The following is a 19647-nucleotide window of genomic DNA, read 5'->3' on the forward strand; positions in this document are numbered from 1 at the left end:
CATACATTAAAATTTTGAGATGAGCATTGTCACCCATTTTCATAACAAGATGACTCCTGAAATCCCAATTAAACTCCACATGATAAATGAAATATAAGAAAATTAAGTAGGGAAATGGGCTAGATACATGCTTCTCTTTAATTCCAACAGAACATGAAGACTTAAAATCAAATGCCTCCCAACTTGAACCAATTCCTGGAGTTAAGCACAAGACAGAAAGCTGAAGAAGGCAGAGAGGTCTTTGCTAAGTCCACACTTGTGAAGTTTAACCTACGCAAAGTAGTTGACAAAATAGAGATTATAATCATGCAGCTATTATGGTGTAATATTTTTTCAGCTAAATATTTTAAACTTCCTGAAACAATGATTGGTTTATTGTATTGCTGGAATAATTAACTGATGTACTGTATATTCTGCAATACATTCACACTGTTTAAAAGTATAACTCTTTAGATTATACAATAGGTTCCAGGTTGAAAAAACACAACACAATAAAAAAAAACTCAACTGATCCAATTTAAATGATCATACATGCTCATTAGTTACATACATAGGGGCATACTGGGTTATAAATGAACTTTTGAAGATATCTTACTTTATGGAACTCTTTCCATATACTGTAATTTAAAGGATTTTCAAGATAAAAATAATAAAAATATTTCATGGCACTCATTTAAGACAGGATTGGGCAATACTAGGGTAATTTATTTAATGAAATGTTGGAATTATAACAAGTACAGGTAGCCCGATACAATATGAGTTATTGTAGAAAATAGTGTTTCTGACATGAAGAAATCAGTTTATGGAATGGAATTTGGGGACTGACTGTACTGCATATATGCTATGTTTCTGCCTTTTTTCACCTTTCAGATGTTGCATCAAACTCAACCTGCATGATTCAGTAACATTTTTTTTAAGATGGCATTTAACTATTACCACCATATTTTCAAGCAACACAGAAAATCACAGGAACATAATCACAAACTGGAGGAACTCAGCAGTTAAGGCATTGAATAAACAGTCAATATTTCAGGCTAACACCCTTCTTCAGGACTGAAGGTTCTCAATTCATTTACTGATTCAGATGCAGAAATCACTCACTAAACAATCAGAGTAAAATCACCAAAGTATTTATTTACATTTAAATCATATACTATTGCTTAGTTTCTAAACTTTGAACATTGCAAAGCAGCATCATTATGCAATTAAGCAAGGAAAATTCACATAAGTAGCTGTTAGCTTTGAGAACTTTTCCAGTAAAAAACCTTCAATTCTTTTGTAAAAATTAGCCTGGAATGCTTCACTTACTCATAGTGAATTTAGGTAGCACCATCATCAGTCATAAATGTTTTCCTATTGACATGCTGCAATTTCGAATTGAACTCTAAATATAACTTGCTTTTGCAGCATTTCCCCTTTAAAACTTAGTCAATCCTGCTTTAAAGAAAACATTTAAAATATGAGTTTTCCCATTTAAAATGATTGTTTTCCAGCTCTCAATAAATTTGGGATGTAGCTATGTTTTTTTTTAGGAGAGGTAATGACTTTGAGATCAATACGCACACAGAAAAATATGTTCTAAATACAAGTCGCTTTAAAAGTCAATAAGCCCTGTCAAAACTCAATAAACACTGTAAGGTAGCTTGGGTTCTTCTTTACTCTGTATCTGTGACAGTTACATTTTGTGAAATTCAACAGGTGATTTTGCAATGAGAAACTAAGCGAATTAACAAAAATATATTTCTTGTCATTATAAAAGAAAATCCAGATTCATCATAGTTTGCTGAAGTATAGTTTCGATGGTACAGCTACCTACATCCAATTTTTTTTATTTTCAATACCAAAGAATATAAAGAAGAACTAAAGAAGCTGGCAATGCAATTCAGCAGTCAAGAAATACCTTGATCTTGACAGTTGACTTTGAATATAACTGCAAACACATTTTTAACAAAATTAATCTTTTCTAATATATATTAATTTGTGTGGGTTGCTTATTAATTTGTTGTTCACATTATTTACCTACAATAATTAGGTTTTTTCCATAAAGGCACAATAACATCATTATAACTGAAAAGTGAGCAAATTAAACATCAGAATAAAACATGTACAAGTTATGATTCATTTAGTCTATTTAAGAGTAGAATCTGGACTTGTGTTAAGTCATAAAATACTGAAATTTCACTAAAGCTCAGCAATGAAAACTTGTAAATATTCTGCGTGCTCATTGTTTGTATGAAAAGTCTTCAATTGCTTCATTAGCAATCTCAGCAATTCCCTACTGGAACTCTTTGATTTACCTCTCCACCTCCAAATGCCTTCTCAAAGCTTTGTTGAAGCTTTTGATAACTCTTCCTAATCCCCACCCAGCAATTAATTTTTGTATTTATTTGCTGAAAAGCCATAGAATTTGTTAAAATCATTATATACTGTAAATGCAAGGTTCTGACTTGTTTTTAATTTAAATAAACTGTAATTAAAATATCAAGGATAAATGTTGGTCTTATTGTGTGCATCTGATTAAGAAATGCCAATATATGAATGGAATGAAGCATCAGAGATGGTAGAACACCATCACTTTGTACAATAACAAATTAAAAGCTGGCAGATTTTACTGCAGGCATCTCAGAATTTGCCAAAAAATAAAATTTGAAATTTCTGCAACTCCTCTTCAGAATATAATGCAGTAATTCAAGCTTAGTCTTCTTTTTTGTCAGAGCTGTTAAAGCTATCATCAGAAGTGACTGGCTGCACTTTATTAGGTTTTTCTAGATCATCGTCATCAGTATTTGATGTCTGTGATGATATATATTCCTGAAGGTCAAAGTATGTGGTAAACAGCTTGGCATATTCTGGGCGTCTCAGAGCAAACTCATGGAAAGTTTCTAGGAATTAAAAACAAATGCTTCATTAGAAAATGATTAATCATTGCAAATTTTTATATGAAAAGTCAGAAAAGCATTTAACACCATTTTATGCTCATAAATTCCACAAAATAAGAAAGCAACTCACACACAGCTGCAACTTGCATTGTGCCTTTGGTGAAACAATGAAATGAAAATCAAAAACAGATGTATAATTCTGTTTTGAATATTCAATGCATAAGCATTTTTCAGCATGAGGCTGAAAATGGCCAAATATTTTTGTAATAAAATTCTAGAGACACCACAAGGCTCTAGATATAAAATATTAAAGGAAATACTTATGATTTTCAAAACTACTTCTAGTCATTGACTTCAAATGAAAACATTGATGTAACAAAATGATTAATGATTGGGGAAGCAATGATATATGAACATACTATATGTTTAAATGACAGATGAAAGAAGACTTTGATGTGAATAAGAGCCCTCACAAACATTCAAATACTGCCTCATGCACTGCTCCCTAACAATAGCCTGTCCTGATAAAATAAATTTACTTTCAAACTGTTACCACAAGCTGAAACAACCAATGCCTATTGGTCAACTGACAACCAATCCCAGGCTGATTTTCACCGATTGGTCTTTAGTTCCATCAATATTTCAAATGTTCTTGGTCGGGTGCACAAAGGCAGCCACACAGATCTCAGTTAATGGGTGAGGTCATTCGAGCCCAGAGCTGCAGTATGACCCAGATAGTATCGCAAAAGGCAAGACCTCTGGGTATAAGGTCAGATTGTCAAATGAATGGGGAAAGTGCTGTATATGAAGTTATCATAGTCAGACGTCGCTGGCACTGCCACATCAACTAGTAGTGGCCACATACCCCTAAAGGCACGTTTGTCAGGCAAATCATCAAACTCTGAACTGAACCTTAATCTCCTCATGGAAGAATTGGATTTATCACAACAGAAACAACCACCAGTGCCACAACTAGCCTCAAGCACCATCGCAACAAGAAAGTGACAGCTTGCAACCACTGAGGACTAATCATCAAAATTAATCGGTTGTTCCAATCCAAATCAATTCTCAGCTCAAATCCTACAGGTAATCATCTTCAAAAGGGTGGTGTGATGGCCAGTCAAAACAATGAACACCTATTGGTCAACTGGCAACCAATCCCAGGCTGAATTTCCCTGACTGGTCATTGTTCTTATCAACGTCTGGAATGTTCTTGGGCAAACTATTTAAATAGTCATGCTTTGGCATGTACAGTTAGGTTTTGAGATTTTTGTAATTGAGTGGTTTTATTGAATAAAGGGGTATTTTGAGCTCCAGCCTTGTCATATGTCCTGATGTCTCATCACTAGTTGTAGATGAGTGAACACAACACAAACTGAACAAAATAGAATGCAGTTATTTTAAAAGTGGTTAGGTTCATCATAATTTGACATGCTATTGATATTATTGCTATAATTTCAAGAATTTTGCTACTTTTAGTAAGCTCATATTTTTCTGTTTATTGGACCTGAAGATGATTAGTGAGAATATAAAATGACATGTATTTAACAGTTTTCATAGAGTCATATTTCAGCACTGTGTTAGAAATCATCTCAGGTAAGTAAGCCAGTTCCAGGAAAATGATTGATCAATGCCAAAGAAAAAAAGAAATATTTTATGGAAAATATGATTGTAGCTTGATAAAGATGAGTTACTCTTTTTAGCTGAGAATGATGTTAAAAGTAAAAGCCTGCCAAAAAACAATAATCACTGTATTTGCTCCAGATAGGTGGTGTATTGGACAAAGAATCACAAATAAACTGTCAGCATAGGTTAGGGTGGGGCCGGGGGGGGGGGGTGTCCAAGGGGAAGGAGAGGGAGAGAATTTACAACATAAGGTCTCCTTTAAAATGCTCTGAATATCAATGGTGGTGTGATAAAGCTTCTGCACTAGGAAAATCAGGGATAAATCAAAGATGGTCAGCATGGCTTTGTTAGGGGGAAAGTCTGTCTCACCAACCAGAATTTCTCAAAGAGGTTATAGAAAGCATTTATGAGAGCAATGAAATTGATATAATTTACATGAAATTCAATTAGCTCTTTGACGAGATCACACCTGGGAGTCTAAAGGCAAGAGCCTATGAGATCCAGAGCAAGTTGGCAATGGCTTATGATGGAAGGTTACTTTTGTGATTGCAACCCTGTGATACTGATGTGCCACAGGAATCCATGCTGGGATTTATGTTATACTGTATTTGCTACTAATTATATATAATAATAATTTAGATGTTGAAGTAGGAGGTATGATTAGTAGGTTTTTAGATGACTGGAAAATTGGTGATGATGTTGATGGTGATCAGAAGAGTTCAAGACTACAAGGTAATATTGAGGAATTGGTAAGATGAGTAGAGCAGTAGTTGATGGAATTTCTTTCTGCTAAGGAGGTGAAGTACTTCAGGAAGGTGAAGACTCAGCCACACAGTAAATGGTAATGGGGGGGAACTGAGAAACAGAGGACTTTGATGTGAACTCTAAGGACCCCTGAAAATGGTTGAGAAAACATATGTGATACTTCGCTACATTTGGCAGGACATAAAAGTCAAAACAAGAATGTAAAACTTTATAAAATTTAGGAGTATGGTGTACAGTTGTGGTTGCCATATTCTACGTCGGCTGTAATTTGCACTGAAGAAGGTTCTGCAAAGAATCACTGGGATTTTTTTTGGGATGACGTATTTCAGTTATGAGGAGTGACTGATTAGGCTGTGTTAGATTTCTAAGGAGGCTTGGGTGGCTATAGATACCTGAATGAGGTATACAATTGAACTATGTACTATGTACACTGAGTACATAGTAAGGAACCGTTCCTCATCATTATCATTATAATGTGCCCTGCCATTTGACGTGGGTGATCGTGGTATATTCATGACTATGATAATTCTTGACAAACTTTTCTATAGAAGTGGTTTGCCAATGCCTTCTTCTGGGCAGTGTCTTTACAAGATGGGTGACCCCAGCCTTTATAGATACTCTTCAGAGATTGTCTGCCTGGTGTCAGTGGTCACATAACCAGGACTTGTGATATGCACCAACTGCTTATGGTAGAGATGTATAAAATCAGTGGGCATAGATTTCAAGTAACTGGTAGGATCTTTAGATGGGATCCAAAGAAGATTATTCTACTCAGCTGTTTACAATCTGGTGGAGAGGAAGGTGATGATAGGCCCTCTCACAATATTTAAATACTGCCAAGATGACCACCTGAATCACTAAGACATGAAAGGCTAAGTGCCGAAAAATGGAATTAATATAGATGGGTTTTTGATGATTTGAATAGAGTATATGCAATGGGTCAAGAAGCCTGTTTTTGTGTTGTATGGCTCCACAAATTCTGCAGAATAATTATTTTTAACAATAATGATCTTTATTAGATTGTCAAGGTTTCTACATCCAACATGGAAACATTTATTAAGGAAGTGATATGCTGATCTGATCACCTTTACCCAGAATGGACATGAACAATTTAAGAATAGTTCCTATTACTGGTGTTTTAATGCTTCAGAATTTTGATGGAATTCTGTATAAAAGAACAGAATTATTCCTAAAAAGATCTTTTGAACAAACAGGCACCATCTTTTTTTGATAATTAAATGGAGACATTGTTTGCACACTCTAAGAGCTGATCAGAGATTTCTGAATAAATTTACATAACAATTTACATAAGTTACAGCAGCATGTTGAACTAATGTTTTCTATGTGCTGGGTTATGAATAGAGAAAGTCGTACAATTTCATAATAGAACAAAGCCGTCCACCCCATTTGCCAGTCTGAGGAACGTTAAGAACTGCCAAAAGCATGAAGATATTAAAATAGGCAGTGTGGGTGATAAAAAATCCCTTGGTGACAAGATGATTCCAATTAATTCTTTAGGTGAGTACAAAAATAAAACATTTCAAATACAATTTGAAGAACTGGAAGATAATACATTTCAGAGAATAAACAAGGCAAAGGAAATCACATAATGTGATTTTGAAATCCCTATATCTCACCATAGCTCTCAAACTTTTCTGATACCACACCTCTCACCATCACTATTATGTGCTCAAACACTTTGACCTGCTAGAGTATGGTGCTCTAATTGTGGCCTCTTGTTGAAAGCTAAATTTAATTTTCTGCCACATATAGAAACATAGAAAATAGGTGCAGGAGTAGGCCATTCGGCCCTTCGAGCCTGCACCGCCATTCAGTATGATCATGGCTGATCATCCAACTCAGAACCCTGTACCTGCTTTCTCTCCATACCCCCTGATCCCTGACTATACATTCAGCTGTCAAGTCCCTCAGTTCTGAAATTCTATTTCCAAGTCACTCTGCTTTTCCACTATACTTAACAAAACTTTTTTTAAAGTGACCTTTTTGACCAAGCTTTTAGTTAGGTTCCACAAAACTGGCTTGGGGCAAATTTACTATGTCAATAGTAATGTACAAATAGAAGTTTGGTGGAGGGTGTGGAAAGAGTTGGGAATAAAACCAATCACAGATAAATAAAAACACTCTCATTACTAGAAACTGCAAAATTAAATTTTACTTACCATATGAAATCTTCCCAGAATTATTTACATCAATTGTTTTGAACAATTCAGAAACATCAAGGTCATGCACACTGAATGCAGATCGCAAGAGATGAGAGAACTCATCTTCAGTTATATATCCATCTCCATCCATGTCAAACACCTGAAATATGAAGCGAGGTAATTCTAGTATATTTATATTCTACACAGAAATGATTTCTCCTTTTTTGGCACTATGACTGTAAAGTTGAATTCTATGACAGAACCTAATGACCAAAGTTAATACAAGTGGCAAATGAAAATGGCACAAATAGAATCAAACTAAGATTTTGTCCTGTGTTTTTTAATGAATGAAAGAAAAAATTCTTATAGTTAACCTTAAAGAAAATGATACAAAATAATTAAGTGATGTGTGAATTTTACAAAGTACAGAGATCCTGCCTTACATCAGAGTAAGGCAAAACCTGAAATACAAAATTGTGAGACACAATGATTCTGCAGATGCTGGAAATCTTGAGCAACATCAGGAAACCCCTGACTAATCCACTAGGAATGAACCTCCTGTAAGAATAATGTGCTCCAAAACATACTGAATGAAACTGCAGGCTCACAATGGCAGTCACTGAGTTTGCCAAACAGGATGCATTTTCTCACGTTCTCATCAAGTCACTCATCTCCCTTAATTGAGCTGATTGTTATAAAACAGCACAGAATGAGCAGTAAAAATGAATCAGTGGCAACAATTCCAGATTTTAATGTTGTGTTTAACCCAATGTGTGTGCTCCAATGCTGTTGTCAGCTTTAGTGTAATAAAAGTAAACACTATTTGGTACATCATCATCACAAACACAAAATCTGAGAGGCTGAGTCCGGAAGCGCCTTGGAAGTCCATAGCGGGGGTATTCCCTTCTGCCGCCTGCGTGAGATGACGAGTCTATCGGGACCCTGAGAACTTGTGGAAACTGTGTGGTGGTTTCTTTCAAACTTACAGTCTTTTAACATCTTTGGACTATTTTTACTGTGCCCATGGTCTGTTTTTTAATTATCAATTATGGTATTGTCTGCACTGTTGCAACTATATGTTAACTATAACTATATGTAACTATGTGGTTTTGTGTAGGTCTTGTAGCTTTAGTTTTTGGTTTGTTGGGTGGTAGAGTTGGTCTCTTGACCTGGTGTGTCTGGGTAGTCTTGTTTTGTCTGGTGGATTTGCAGCTCCTTTCCGGGGAACATGATAAGATGGTAGCGCAATATTAATATGCAGCAGCCTCTCTGGACTCTGAATTGGGGTTTGCCAAATGTTATGTGGATTTTCTGGTGTAGTCTATTTTGTCATGTGCTTTTGTGATATCATTCTGGAGGAAAGTTGTCTCATTTTTTAACTGCATTGCATTTGTGGTTTCTGATGTACCATCAATAACTCTTGGAGATGTGAGGCGAGAGATAGGCTTTTATTAGCTGGAAGAAAGCACTGTCAGCAGCAAGAGACCATCACACAACATCCTGGAGACTGAGGGAGGAGCAGTGCCTCCAATCTCCTTTATACAGGGGTCTGTGGAAGGAGCCACAGGAGCAGTCAGCAGGGGGCGTGTCCTGACAGGTATATGTAGTTCACCACAGTTTCTAAATGACAATAAACTGAAACTGAACTGAACAAAAGTGAGCAGGAAGTCGGATAATTGGGAAGCTTTTAAAATCCAACAAAAGGCAACTAAAAAGCTATAAGAAGGGAAAAGATGAAATATGATAGTAAACAAGAGAAAATCTGCAGATGCTGGAAATCTGAGCAACACACAATAAATGCTGCAGGAACAGCATAAAACGAAGAAAAGTACAGTCAACATTATGGGATGAAAGTCTTGCAGGATTGGAGAAAAAGAGCGGAGAAGTAGGTTAAAAAGATGGGGGGAGGGAAGAGAGAACCACCGAGTGATAGGTGAAACCAGGATGGGAGAGGGATGAAGTAAGAAGCTGTGAAGTTGATTGGTGAAAGAGACAGAAGGCTATGGAAGAAAGGAAAAGGGGGAAGGAGCACAAGAGGGAGGTGATGGGTGGGCAAGGAGATAAGATGAGAGAGGGAAAAGGGGATAGTTAATTGGGGGGGGGGGAGATTGCAAAAATTTCCAGAAGTCTGAGAAATTGATGTTCATGCCATCAGGTTGGAGACGACCTAAGCGGAACATAAGGTGTTGTTCCTCCAAACTAAATGTGGCCTCATCAAGACAGCGGAGGCGGCCATGGGTGGACATATCCGATTAGGAATGGGAAGTGGGATTAAAATGGGTGGCCTCTGGGGATCCCGCTTATTGTGGCGGATGGAGGGTAGATGCTCAACGAAGTGGTCTCCCAAGTCTACACAAAGTCTCAACGATATACAGGAGGCCACACTGGGAATACTCAATACAGTAAATGACTCCAACAGACTCACAGGTAAGTGTCATCTCTCCGGAAGGTTTGTTTACGGCCCTAGCTGGTAGTAGGGGAGGAGGTGTAGGGGCAGGTGAAGCACTTGTTTCGCTTGCAAGGATAAGTGCTAGAAGGGAGATAAGCGGGGAGGGACGAATGGACAAGGGAGTCACATAGGAAGCAATACCTGTGGGAAGCAGAAAGTTGGGGGGGGGGGAGGGAAAGACGTTCTTGGTGGTGGGATCCCATTGGAGGTGGTGGAAGATTTGGAGAATTATGTGCTGGATGCGGAGGCTGGTGGGATGGTAGGTGAGGACAAAAGGACCCTTGTCCCTGGTAGGGTAATGGGAGGATGGGGTAGGAGCAGACGTGTGTGAAATGGAAAAGATGCAGTTGAGGGTAGCCTTGATGGTGGAGGAAGGGAAGCCCCTTTCTTTGAAAAAGGAGGACATCTCATTCATTCTAGAATGAAAAGTCTTATCCCGAGAGCAGATATGGTGGAGACGGAGGAATTTAGAAAAGGAAATGGCATTTTTACAAGTAGTAGGGAGGGACAAGGTGCAGTCTAGGTAGCTGTGAGAGTCTGTGGACTTTTAATTGACATAGGCGTATGAGCTGTCTCTGGAGATGAAGACAGTGAGATTGAGAAAGGGAAGGGAAGTGGCAAAAGTAGACCAAGTGAATTTGAGGGTAGGGTGGAAGTTGGAGGCAAAGTGGATTAAGCTGAATAGTTCATCATGGGGGCAGGAAACAGCACCATGCAATCGTTGATGTAGCATAGGAAAAGTACAGGCTGGTCACCAGTGTAGACTTGCAACATAGACTGTTCCACGTAGCCAACAAACAGAGAACAATATGAGGGCAAACTCATATATCGAGCCGATAATATAAAATAGGATACTAAAAGTTTTTTCAGTTATATAAAGAGCAAAAGGGAAACTGATATTGGACCACTGGAAAATGATGCTGGTGAGGTAGTAATGTGGATAAAGAAATGGCAGATGAACTTAAAAAGTACTTTGTTTCAGTCTTTGCTGTAGAAAACAGTAGCTGTATGCCAGAGGTCAATGAATGTCACAGAACAGGAGTGAGTGCCATTGCTATTACAAAGATAACAGTCTAAGCAAACTGTAATGTCTTAAGTTGGATAAGTCGCCTGGACCAGATGGACTACACCCTAGAGTCCTGACAGAAGTTGTTGAATCGACACCAGATGCATTGGTCATGATCTTTCAAGAATCACTTGATTCTAGCATGGTGCTGGAAGAATAGAAAATTGCAAATGTCACTCCATTCTTAAAGAAGGGAGGAAGGCAAAGAAAGGGAAAACTGTGGGCCAGTTAGCCTGATCTCTGTGGTAGGAAAAGTGTTGGGTGTCCATTATTAAGGACGAGGCTTTGGGGTACTTGGAAACTGATGATAAAATAAGTCGAAGTCATAGTGGTTTCTTTAAAGGCAAATCTTGCCTGACAAATCTATTAGAATTCCTTGAGGAAGTAACAAGCAGGATGGACAAATGAGGGGCAGTGGAAGTCATTTACTTAGATTTTCAGAAGGCATTAGACAAAGTACCTCACATGAGGCTGCTTAGCAAGCTAAAATCCTATGGTGTTACAATAACTATACTGGCATAGATAGTGGAATGGCTGACAGACAGGAGGCAGTGAGTAGGAATAAAGGGGGCCTTTTTGGGTTGACTGCCAGTGGCTAGTGGTGTTCCTCAGGGATCAGTATTGGGATTGCTACTTTTTGCATTGTCAATGATTTTGACAGTGGAATTGATGGCTTTCTGGCAAAGTTTGCAGATCATACAAAGATAGGTGGGGGGTAGGTAGTGCTGAGGAAACAATGTGATTGCAGCAGGACTTGAACAAATTGGAAGAATGGGCATAAAGGTGGCAAATGAAATATAATGTTGGGAAATGTATGGTAATGCATTTTGGTAAAAGCAACAATAGTGCAGACTATTATCTAGATGGGGAGAACATTCAAACAGCAGAGGTACAAAGGGACTTAGCAGTCCTCATGCAAGACTTCCAGAATGTTAACTCACAGGCTGGGTCTGTGGTAAAGAAGGCGAATGCAAGGTTGGCATTCATTTCAAGGGGAATAGAATATAAAAACAAGGAGATAATGCTGAAGTTTAATAAGACACCAGTCAGGTCGCACTTGGAGTACTGTCAACAGTTTTGGGCCCCTTATCTAAGAAAGAACATATTGTCATTGGAAAGAGTCCAAAGGAAGTTCACAAGGATGATTCCAGGAATGAAGGGGTTACCGTATGAGGAGTATTTGGCAGCTTTGGGCCTGTACTCTTTGGAATTTAGAAGAATTTGGCAGGATCTCATTGAAATCTACCGAATATTGAAAGGATTAGATAAGATGGACATGGAGAGTTCGCTCTAGTGGGGGTATGTAGAATTAGAGGGTACAGCCTCAAAATTGAGGGGTGACTTTTTAGACTGAAGTAAGAAGGAATTTTTCAGCCAAAGAATTGTGAATCTGTGGAATGCTCTGTCACAGATTGTGGTGGAGGCCAAATCCATGGGTATATTTAAAATGAAAGTTGATATATTTTTGATTGGTCGGAGCATCAAGGAATATGGTGAGACGACAGGTGCATGGGATCCAGGATCAACCATGATGAAATGGTGTAGTGGACTCAATGGGTTGAATGGCCTAATTCTGCTCCTATGTCTTGTAGTCTTATTTGCCAACCAAAGTGAATTTAATATCATAAGGGACATTAATTCAAGTAATCAAGTAACCTTCTCTCACTCTGAAATAATGCTGTTTTGTTGACTACGTTGTGCTGAGGCACACTTTACATATCAAGGAACTGATTGCGCATAAAGGTTTCCTAAGCATCAAGTTTCATGGCACAGAAACTGCTTCTAAAGATTACAAAATACTGATACAATTAACACAAATATTACCACAATCTGCTTGGAAAGGATCTTGTGTCTTGGTATTAGAGAAAGGTGGAGTTGTAAATCTTCTGCAGTTGTACCTAAAGCAGGTACCTAAAGGGGATTTATCTCAACATGTGCGGATGTAGTAGCTCATATTAAAACAAAGTGCTCTTGCTCCATTTGGTTTCTGTACAGCCAACTGAATTCTGCTTGAGATAAGGCAGACAAATGTCTTGCACTGTTTAGCCATTCTATTTCAAGGTTGATTTTCCCCTTTGTTGTTGGTTCACATAAGTAAATTATGAAGACATTATTAAAATATGATATTATGAAGACACAAAATATATTATACTATTTCAACAGCTCCTTCTTAACTTTTTCTACTCATTTTTATTTTCTTTACAGTATACTGTACCACCAAGCAGGATAGAACCAGACTACAGCGCACAGTGAGGACTGCCGAGCGCATCATTGGAGCCTCCCTGCCCTCTATTGTGGACCTGTACTCTTCCAGGTTGAAGAAGAGGGCGGGAAACATCATAAAGGACTCCTCCCATCCTGCACAGGGACTGTTTGAACTGCTTTCATCTGGTAGGCGCTTCAGATCCCTCCAGACTAAGACTAATAGGCACTGGAGAAGTTTTTTCCCTACTGCGGTCACTTTGCTGAACAGTTAACTGCCGGTTAACTGTCGGCTAACTATTACTTGGATTGCACTACCTGTATGTATAATCTATATTTTCATTTATATTTATCATTATTATTGTTGTGAGCAGAGAGACAACATCTGCCGGAAGTAAATTCCTTGTATGTGTACAGGTACTTGGCGATTAAAGTCTGATTCTGATTCTGATTCTGACTTTGTTCATGAGAAGATGCAACAGAAATAATGTCACCAAATCTTTTTGAACAAAATTCTTCAAGGAAACAATTAACTTCCTTTAATTATTTTAAATACAAATGTGTTCATACCTCAATTCATTTTGGAAGATATGCATGGACAGTAAAACTATTTGTTCAATCTTATAGTGTGGCAATATTAGTACTACTTTTACCTTAAATGCAAACTGAACGGTTTCCTCTGTGTTGGCAGGACTACAAAGAATCACCAGTCCAATTACATATTCTCTGAAATCTATGGTTCCATCTTCATTCTACAAAGAAAGAATAACATATCATCAAATATATGACCTATTAAATATTATCTGACTGAAAGTTCAGGCCAATTGAAGTGATAAATGTGCATGATATTACAATCCAAGAATCATTTACATAGGTCTAAGACATAACTAGGATTAGTCACATATGAAATTGCTTATAAAATATAGAGTTACACAAAGAACATAGTAATTCTGCAAGTATCATTTTTAACATGTGTTTTATGGTTAAGTTGTCACTGTGATTGAATCACATTAAAAAATTTATTACCAGTTTAACCCTTACTGCATTTAATAATCCAGTTACATAAAGTGTTCAGTTATTCACAAAATACAATTGACAGTTCAAAAAAAGATAGGTCTCAGAACTTGCTGGTGAGTTTCACATTACAGGACTCTAAAAGAGGCACATTTGCAAATTGTTAGTTAATAGGTGTTTGGCTAATTACCAAATTGGCAGTGCCTCTAAAAAGAAGTTGGAGTTAAGCAGTTGGTGTGGGCTGGTTTAAAAGTAAGGAGCTGAGGCTTAAGGTCAAGAAGCTTTGGCATGAAGGGTGGGTTGAGGTTTTGTAAATGTGAGCAGCTTTTGAAAACACTTTTCATGAGAAGGAACAGACAAAGCTTATTTTGTTGCACATTCTTCATTCAGTTTAGGCAGATGGTGTAGTGGAATGCTGCTCCTGCAAGATGTGGGAAGTCAGGGAATCTCATGGTCTTCTGATTGTATTGTCTGTGGAAAGTGCATTGAGGTGCAGCTTCTGATGGTCCAGGTCAAGCAGCTGGAGGAACTAGGGACCATCTGGGAAGTTTAGGGCTTCATGAATAAGACTTTTAATAAGATGGTCTTATCCAAGGTACAGCCTTCAGAAGGTGTGTGATCATGAGGAGAAATAAAGGGAGTAGGTAGTCAATTCAGGGTGTCCCTGTAATTGTTCCATACGCTAACAGGTGTATAGTTGGCCAGGGAACGACAGAGCTATGAGCCCTATTTCAGTTTTAGGGAAGCTACTGGGGGGAATTCTAAGGGACAAGGTTTACCATTATTTAGAAAATTGAGGCCTGATCAGGAAAAGTCAGCATAGTATGTCGTATTTGAGGACTATCATGTCTGACAGATCTTTTTGAAGGGGTAACTAAGGGTTTAGATGAGTGTAGGGAAATGGATGTTATCTAAATAGACTTTAGTAAGGCTTTTGTCAAAGTCCTGTGCGGCAGACTAATCATGGAAGTTTATAGGATTGAGAGTGAGTTAGCGGGGGGTTGATTCAGTTAGGTATATCAGGAAGGAGAGGATGATAGATAAAGATTAATCCTCTGAGTGGAGGCCTTTGACTAGTGGGGTACCTCAGAGGTCAGTGTTCGGACCTTGGTATTTAAGCAAATGATTTAAATATGAATGTACTGTACATGGTATGTTTAACAAGCATGCTAATGATACTATGTTAGGAGGACCTTGGTAATAGCGATGCAGAATAGAATGAATTGCAAAGCGATCTTGACCAGTTAGAGAAGTACTTGTACAGTGGGTGGCAGGGTCTGGGAGTAAAAGAACACAAGTCACTGAACGTGGCCATGCAAGTACTGTGATGGTGGCTAAAAAGAAATTACATTTAGTGTGCTTGCCTTCATCTGGCAAGACACCGAGTTTAGGAATGGGGATATTATGTTAGTGAGGCTGCCCTTTGGGAGTATTATGTACAATTATGTACCCTATTATAAGAACAACTTTGTCAAACTGGAGTGGGTATGGAAGGGATTTGAGGGCCGGAGTTGCAGGGAGAGATTGATCATGCAGGATCTTTATTCCTTGGAGCTTCGGAGAATGAGGTGACTGAGCAGATGTTAATAAGATCATGAGGGATACAGGTAAGGTGGATGAGCAGTCTTTTCTCCAGAGCTGGGGAGTTCAAAACCAGACCGACTTAAGATGCCACAGAAAAATCTTTTTTTTTAAAGAGGGTACTGAGCACCTAGAATGAACTACCAGAGGAAATGGTTGGGGGGAATGTGGGTTACAAAGGAATTAAATGTTGCAACTGGGACCAAAAGGGAGGAGGATGTGATCAGTGCAGATTACACTTCAGGGGGTCCCAACTTTTCTTATGCATGGAGCCTTACTTAGTGATCCACAGACCCCAGGTTGGGAATCCCTGCTCTATCAGAATATTCTGAAAGTGAGTAAACACCTACTCGATCAAAAAGATGAAACACCTCCTTCAGTGCAGGTGAGACTGGCAGTTTCAAATGTTGAGCAAATTCTTCGATACCAATCCTTCCACCTTTAGATTTACTGGCAATTGTAGCAAAACTGTCCAGTTGTTTTCTTATATTGTCCCACTTTAGGCTGTAATAATAAAACAAAGTTCAAAGTAAATTTATTATCAAAGTACACCATATACAACCCTCAGACTCATTTCCTGTGGATATATCCGATAACCATAATAGAATCCATGAAACTGCACCAACAAGGCAGACAAACAGTGTGCAAAAGACAGCACAGCAGACGTACAAAAAGAAAGTAAAAGAAACAATAAGCAATAAATATCAAGAACATGAGATGAAGAGGCCTTGAAAGTGAGTTCATAGATTATGGGGATAGTTCAGTGATAGGGTGAGTGAAGTTATCCCCTCTATATGAAACAAGGAATTTAAAGTTACTGACCCTCTCCACCTCTGATCTCTCTGAGGACTGGCTCATAGATTTCCGGTTTCCTCCTCCTGAAGTCAATGATCAGCTCCTTGAGCTTGCTGACATTGAGTGACAGGTGGTTGTTGTTATGGCACCACTCAGCTAGATTTTCAATCTCCCTCCTGCATGCTGCTTCATCACCACCTTTGTTTCAGCCAACAACGGGGTCATCAGCAAACTTAAATTTGGCAGTGGAGGTGTGCTTAGCCACATGGTCATAAGTAGAACGGAGGCTAAGCACACAGCCTTGTGGTGCACCTGTGCTGATGGAGATTGTGGAGGAGATGCCAATCTGAACTGACTGGGGTATAATAAGTGAGGAAATAGAGGATCCAATTACACAATGAGGTATTGAGGCAAAGGTCTTGAAGCTTATTGGTGAGTTTTGAGGGGATGATAGTACTGAATGCTGAGGTGTAGTTAAAGAGCAGCTTGATGTATGCATCTTTGCTCTCTGGATATTCAAGGGTTGAGTGAAGATACATTGCAATGGCAGCTGCTGTAGACCTGCTGTGATGGTAGGCAAATTGCAGTGGATCCAATTTGCTTCTTAGGCAGAGAGCTGACATGTTTTATCATCTTGAAGCACTTCATCAATGGATTTAAGTGCTACTCCATGATAGTGTTTGAGGTAGGTTACCACCAATGATTGTATGTTGTAAAGCCAAGTAGTTGAACAAGAAATTACATGTATTAAAAGGGCTGGTTCTACATTATCGAGTATATCTGATCAAAATTCCAGAGGCAGATAACACTGTTACAGGATGAAAAACTGGAATACAAAAATCGAAATCCACAAGTTCTCAGACAATTCAAAAGATGAGCTTTATTCTCTTCTATATTTCTTCCAAGAAAAACTGCTATCAGAAACTTAAATACTGGAAATCCTCAATGGGTCTGGCAACATTCTAAGAGGAAACTTAATTTTTTGTAATGTTTCAGGTTATGGAGAGAACAAATGTGATAATGGAGACCAAGGTTGTTCTGGTGATAATGCTTTGAGCCATCTAATTACTTGATGAGAGAGCATTTGGAAAATAAAGAAAAACAAAGAACAAGGTGGAATTGAGACAAAACAGCAAATGTCAGAAATATGAAGCAAGATAGGCTGGCATATCTGGGAAATCAAACACCAACCACGGAAAGAAAAATTTGAGTTAATATTACAGGTGGATGTCCTTGCATCAGAATTAACCTTTCCCATAATTTTACTCTTGTCAGCCAGAGCAAGGACAAGCTTCCTTCCTTCACTCTACCAGTCCACATCCATCTTCCTTCAATTCCATTACTTCCAATGATATTTCACTAATAGATACATTTTCCTCTTTGCTGATCATACAAATGGATATCTCAAAAAATGAATAATTGTAATTCCACAATTCTCACTACTGCCAAGCCCATGGTAATTTCACTACTACCTGCAATTAAACTTAGTACAGAGGACACTAATATCCTCTAGAATAATGTCAGCCATGTTCAAATGCAAAAATAATTTGAGGTTCAGCTGGGCACTGCAAATTTCATGTTCAATTAAAACTAGACCTGAGGTACAAAGTAAATATTGCCACTCCAGAAAAAATGAGGCAATATCATGTGAATTACAAGTCCAGGAGCATATTTAGAGAGCTAAACAGTTAATATTTCAGTGTGTTAATCTTTCATTAGGATATGGGATTCCTTTTCTACTGATCCTTCTCCTCCAATTATATTTGAACAGATAAAAGGACTTAGCATCAGCTAGTTGGATTAAAATTACACACATTCTTAAGGAGGAGGGTGAGCAGCAAGAGGTCATGGTCCATGTTGGTACTAATGACATAGGAAAGAAGAGCGAGGTCCTGCAAAGTGAGATAAGGAAATTAGGTTCTAAATTAAAAGACAAAATCACCAAGATTTGGATCTTCGGATTGTTACTCATGCTATGTGCTTACAAGGCCAAAATTAGAAAGCTTATACTGTTTAACATGTGTCTAAAGAGTAATGTAGGAGGGAGGGCTCAAGATTTTTGGATCATTGCGGTCTCTTACAGGAAAAGTGAGACATGTACAAACAGATGATTTGCATATGGCAGCATGCTTGGATGTAGCAGCCTCTCGGTCCATCCAAAGGTGTTGTTTTTCTTTTTTTAAATGTCTTTTTTACAATTGCAAGACAATGCTGGACTCCAAGAACTTTGGGTCCTGCAAGTCTACTCCACTGTTTGTTGGTGGAGAATCTGGTGTTGATGCTGATCGTGTTGCTCTCTGCTACACAAAGGCATTGGAGTTGGTGCGTGAAGGTGACTTGCAGTGTAACGACGATTGTCTTGGACATTTCACTTGTGATAGTAAGACCCTACTGAACATTGATAATATAAGATACCGCAGGCCTGTTTGGTGGTGCAACAGATTTTAAGGCAGCTGCATGGCCATGGTTGTAGCGAGAACTAGGACTCAAGCTGTGGGCTTGCCTGCTATTGTAGTCCTGGAGAGGAGACACAGGAGGCAGTGTAGCATGGCATCCATGCTCATTTGGGGGAAGTCCTTCCCATCAGTGCTGCCCTCCAGTGTTTGGAACGACAAGCTGGATTGCATGAATGTTTGCCTGCGAACTGCCAGGAACTATTCTTTATATTTATATACTATATACACATAATTATAACCCATAATTTTTTGTGTGACTGTTCACAATATTGAATGTGCTGTATGCCTTGCATTGTGTTGTGATGTGTATGCTTTGCACCTTGGCCCTAGAGAGGAATGCTGTTTCATTTGGCTGTACTGTATCCATGTATGGTTGAATGATAACTGAATTTGATTCAATTACTAGTGGGGGAAAATGTCATAGCAGTGCTCAGACAGGACAGTCTGGAGGACTTGTTTGCTGAGGCTATATGGGTGGAACTGAGTAATAAAAGAAAGAGAAATAAAAGAAAGTGCACATTAATAGGATTATATTACAGACCATCTAGTAGTCAGTGGGATTTAAAAGAACAAATTTATAGAGATAGTAAACAATCTCATCAAAAATAAGGTGGGTATAGTAAGTGATATTAACTTTTCACTTATTGACTGG

General features: G+C 38.3%; 1 protein-coding gene across 1 annotated transcript in view; it reads right to left on the reverse strand.

Moving 5' to 3' along the window:
• Positions 1-810: 810 nt before the first annotated feature.
• Positions 811-19647, reverse strand: part of lpcat2 (lysophosphatidylcholine acyltransferase 2) — a 75410-nt gene continuing 56573 nt past the window's right edge. The window contains exons 11-14 of the mRNA XM_059992813.1: positions 16095-16248; positions 13803-13901; positions 7451-7592; positions 811-2882 (exon numbers count right to left, since the gene is read on the reverse strand). Of these exons, the coding sequence (XP_059848796.1) occupies positions 2695-2882; positions 7451-7592; positions 13803-13901; positions 16095-16248 (583 nt within the window). The 3' untranslated portion in view covers positions 811-2694. The remainder of the gene's footprint in view (positions 2883-7450; positions 7593-13802; positions 13902-16094; positions 16249-19647) is intronic.

This window comes from Hypanus sabinus, chromosome 17 (genome assembly GCF_030144855.1).
Source record: "Hypanus sabinus isolate sHypSab1 chromosome 17, sHypSab1.hap1, whole genome shotgun sequence".
NCBI classification, from domain to species: domain Eukaryota; kingdom Metazoa; phylum Chordata; class Chondrichthyes; order Myliobatiformes; family Dasyatidae; genus Hypanus; species Hypanus sabinus.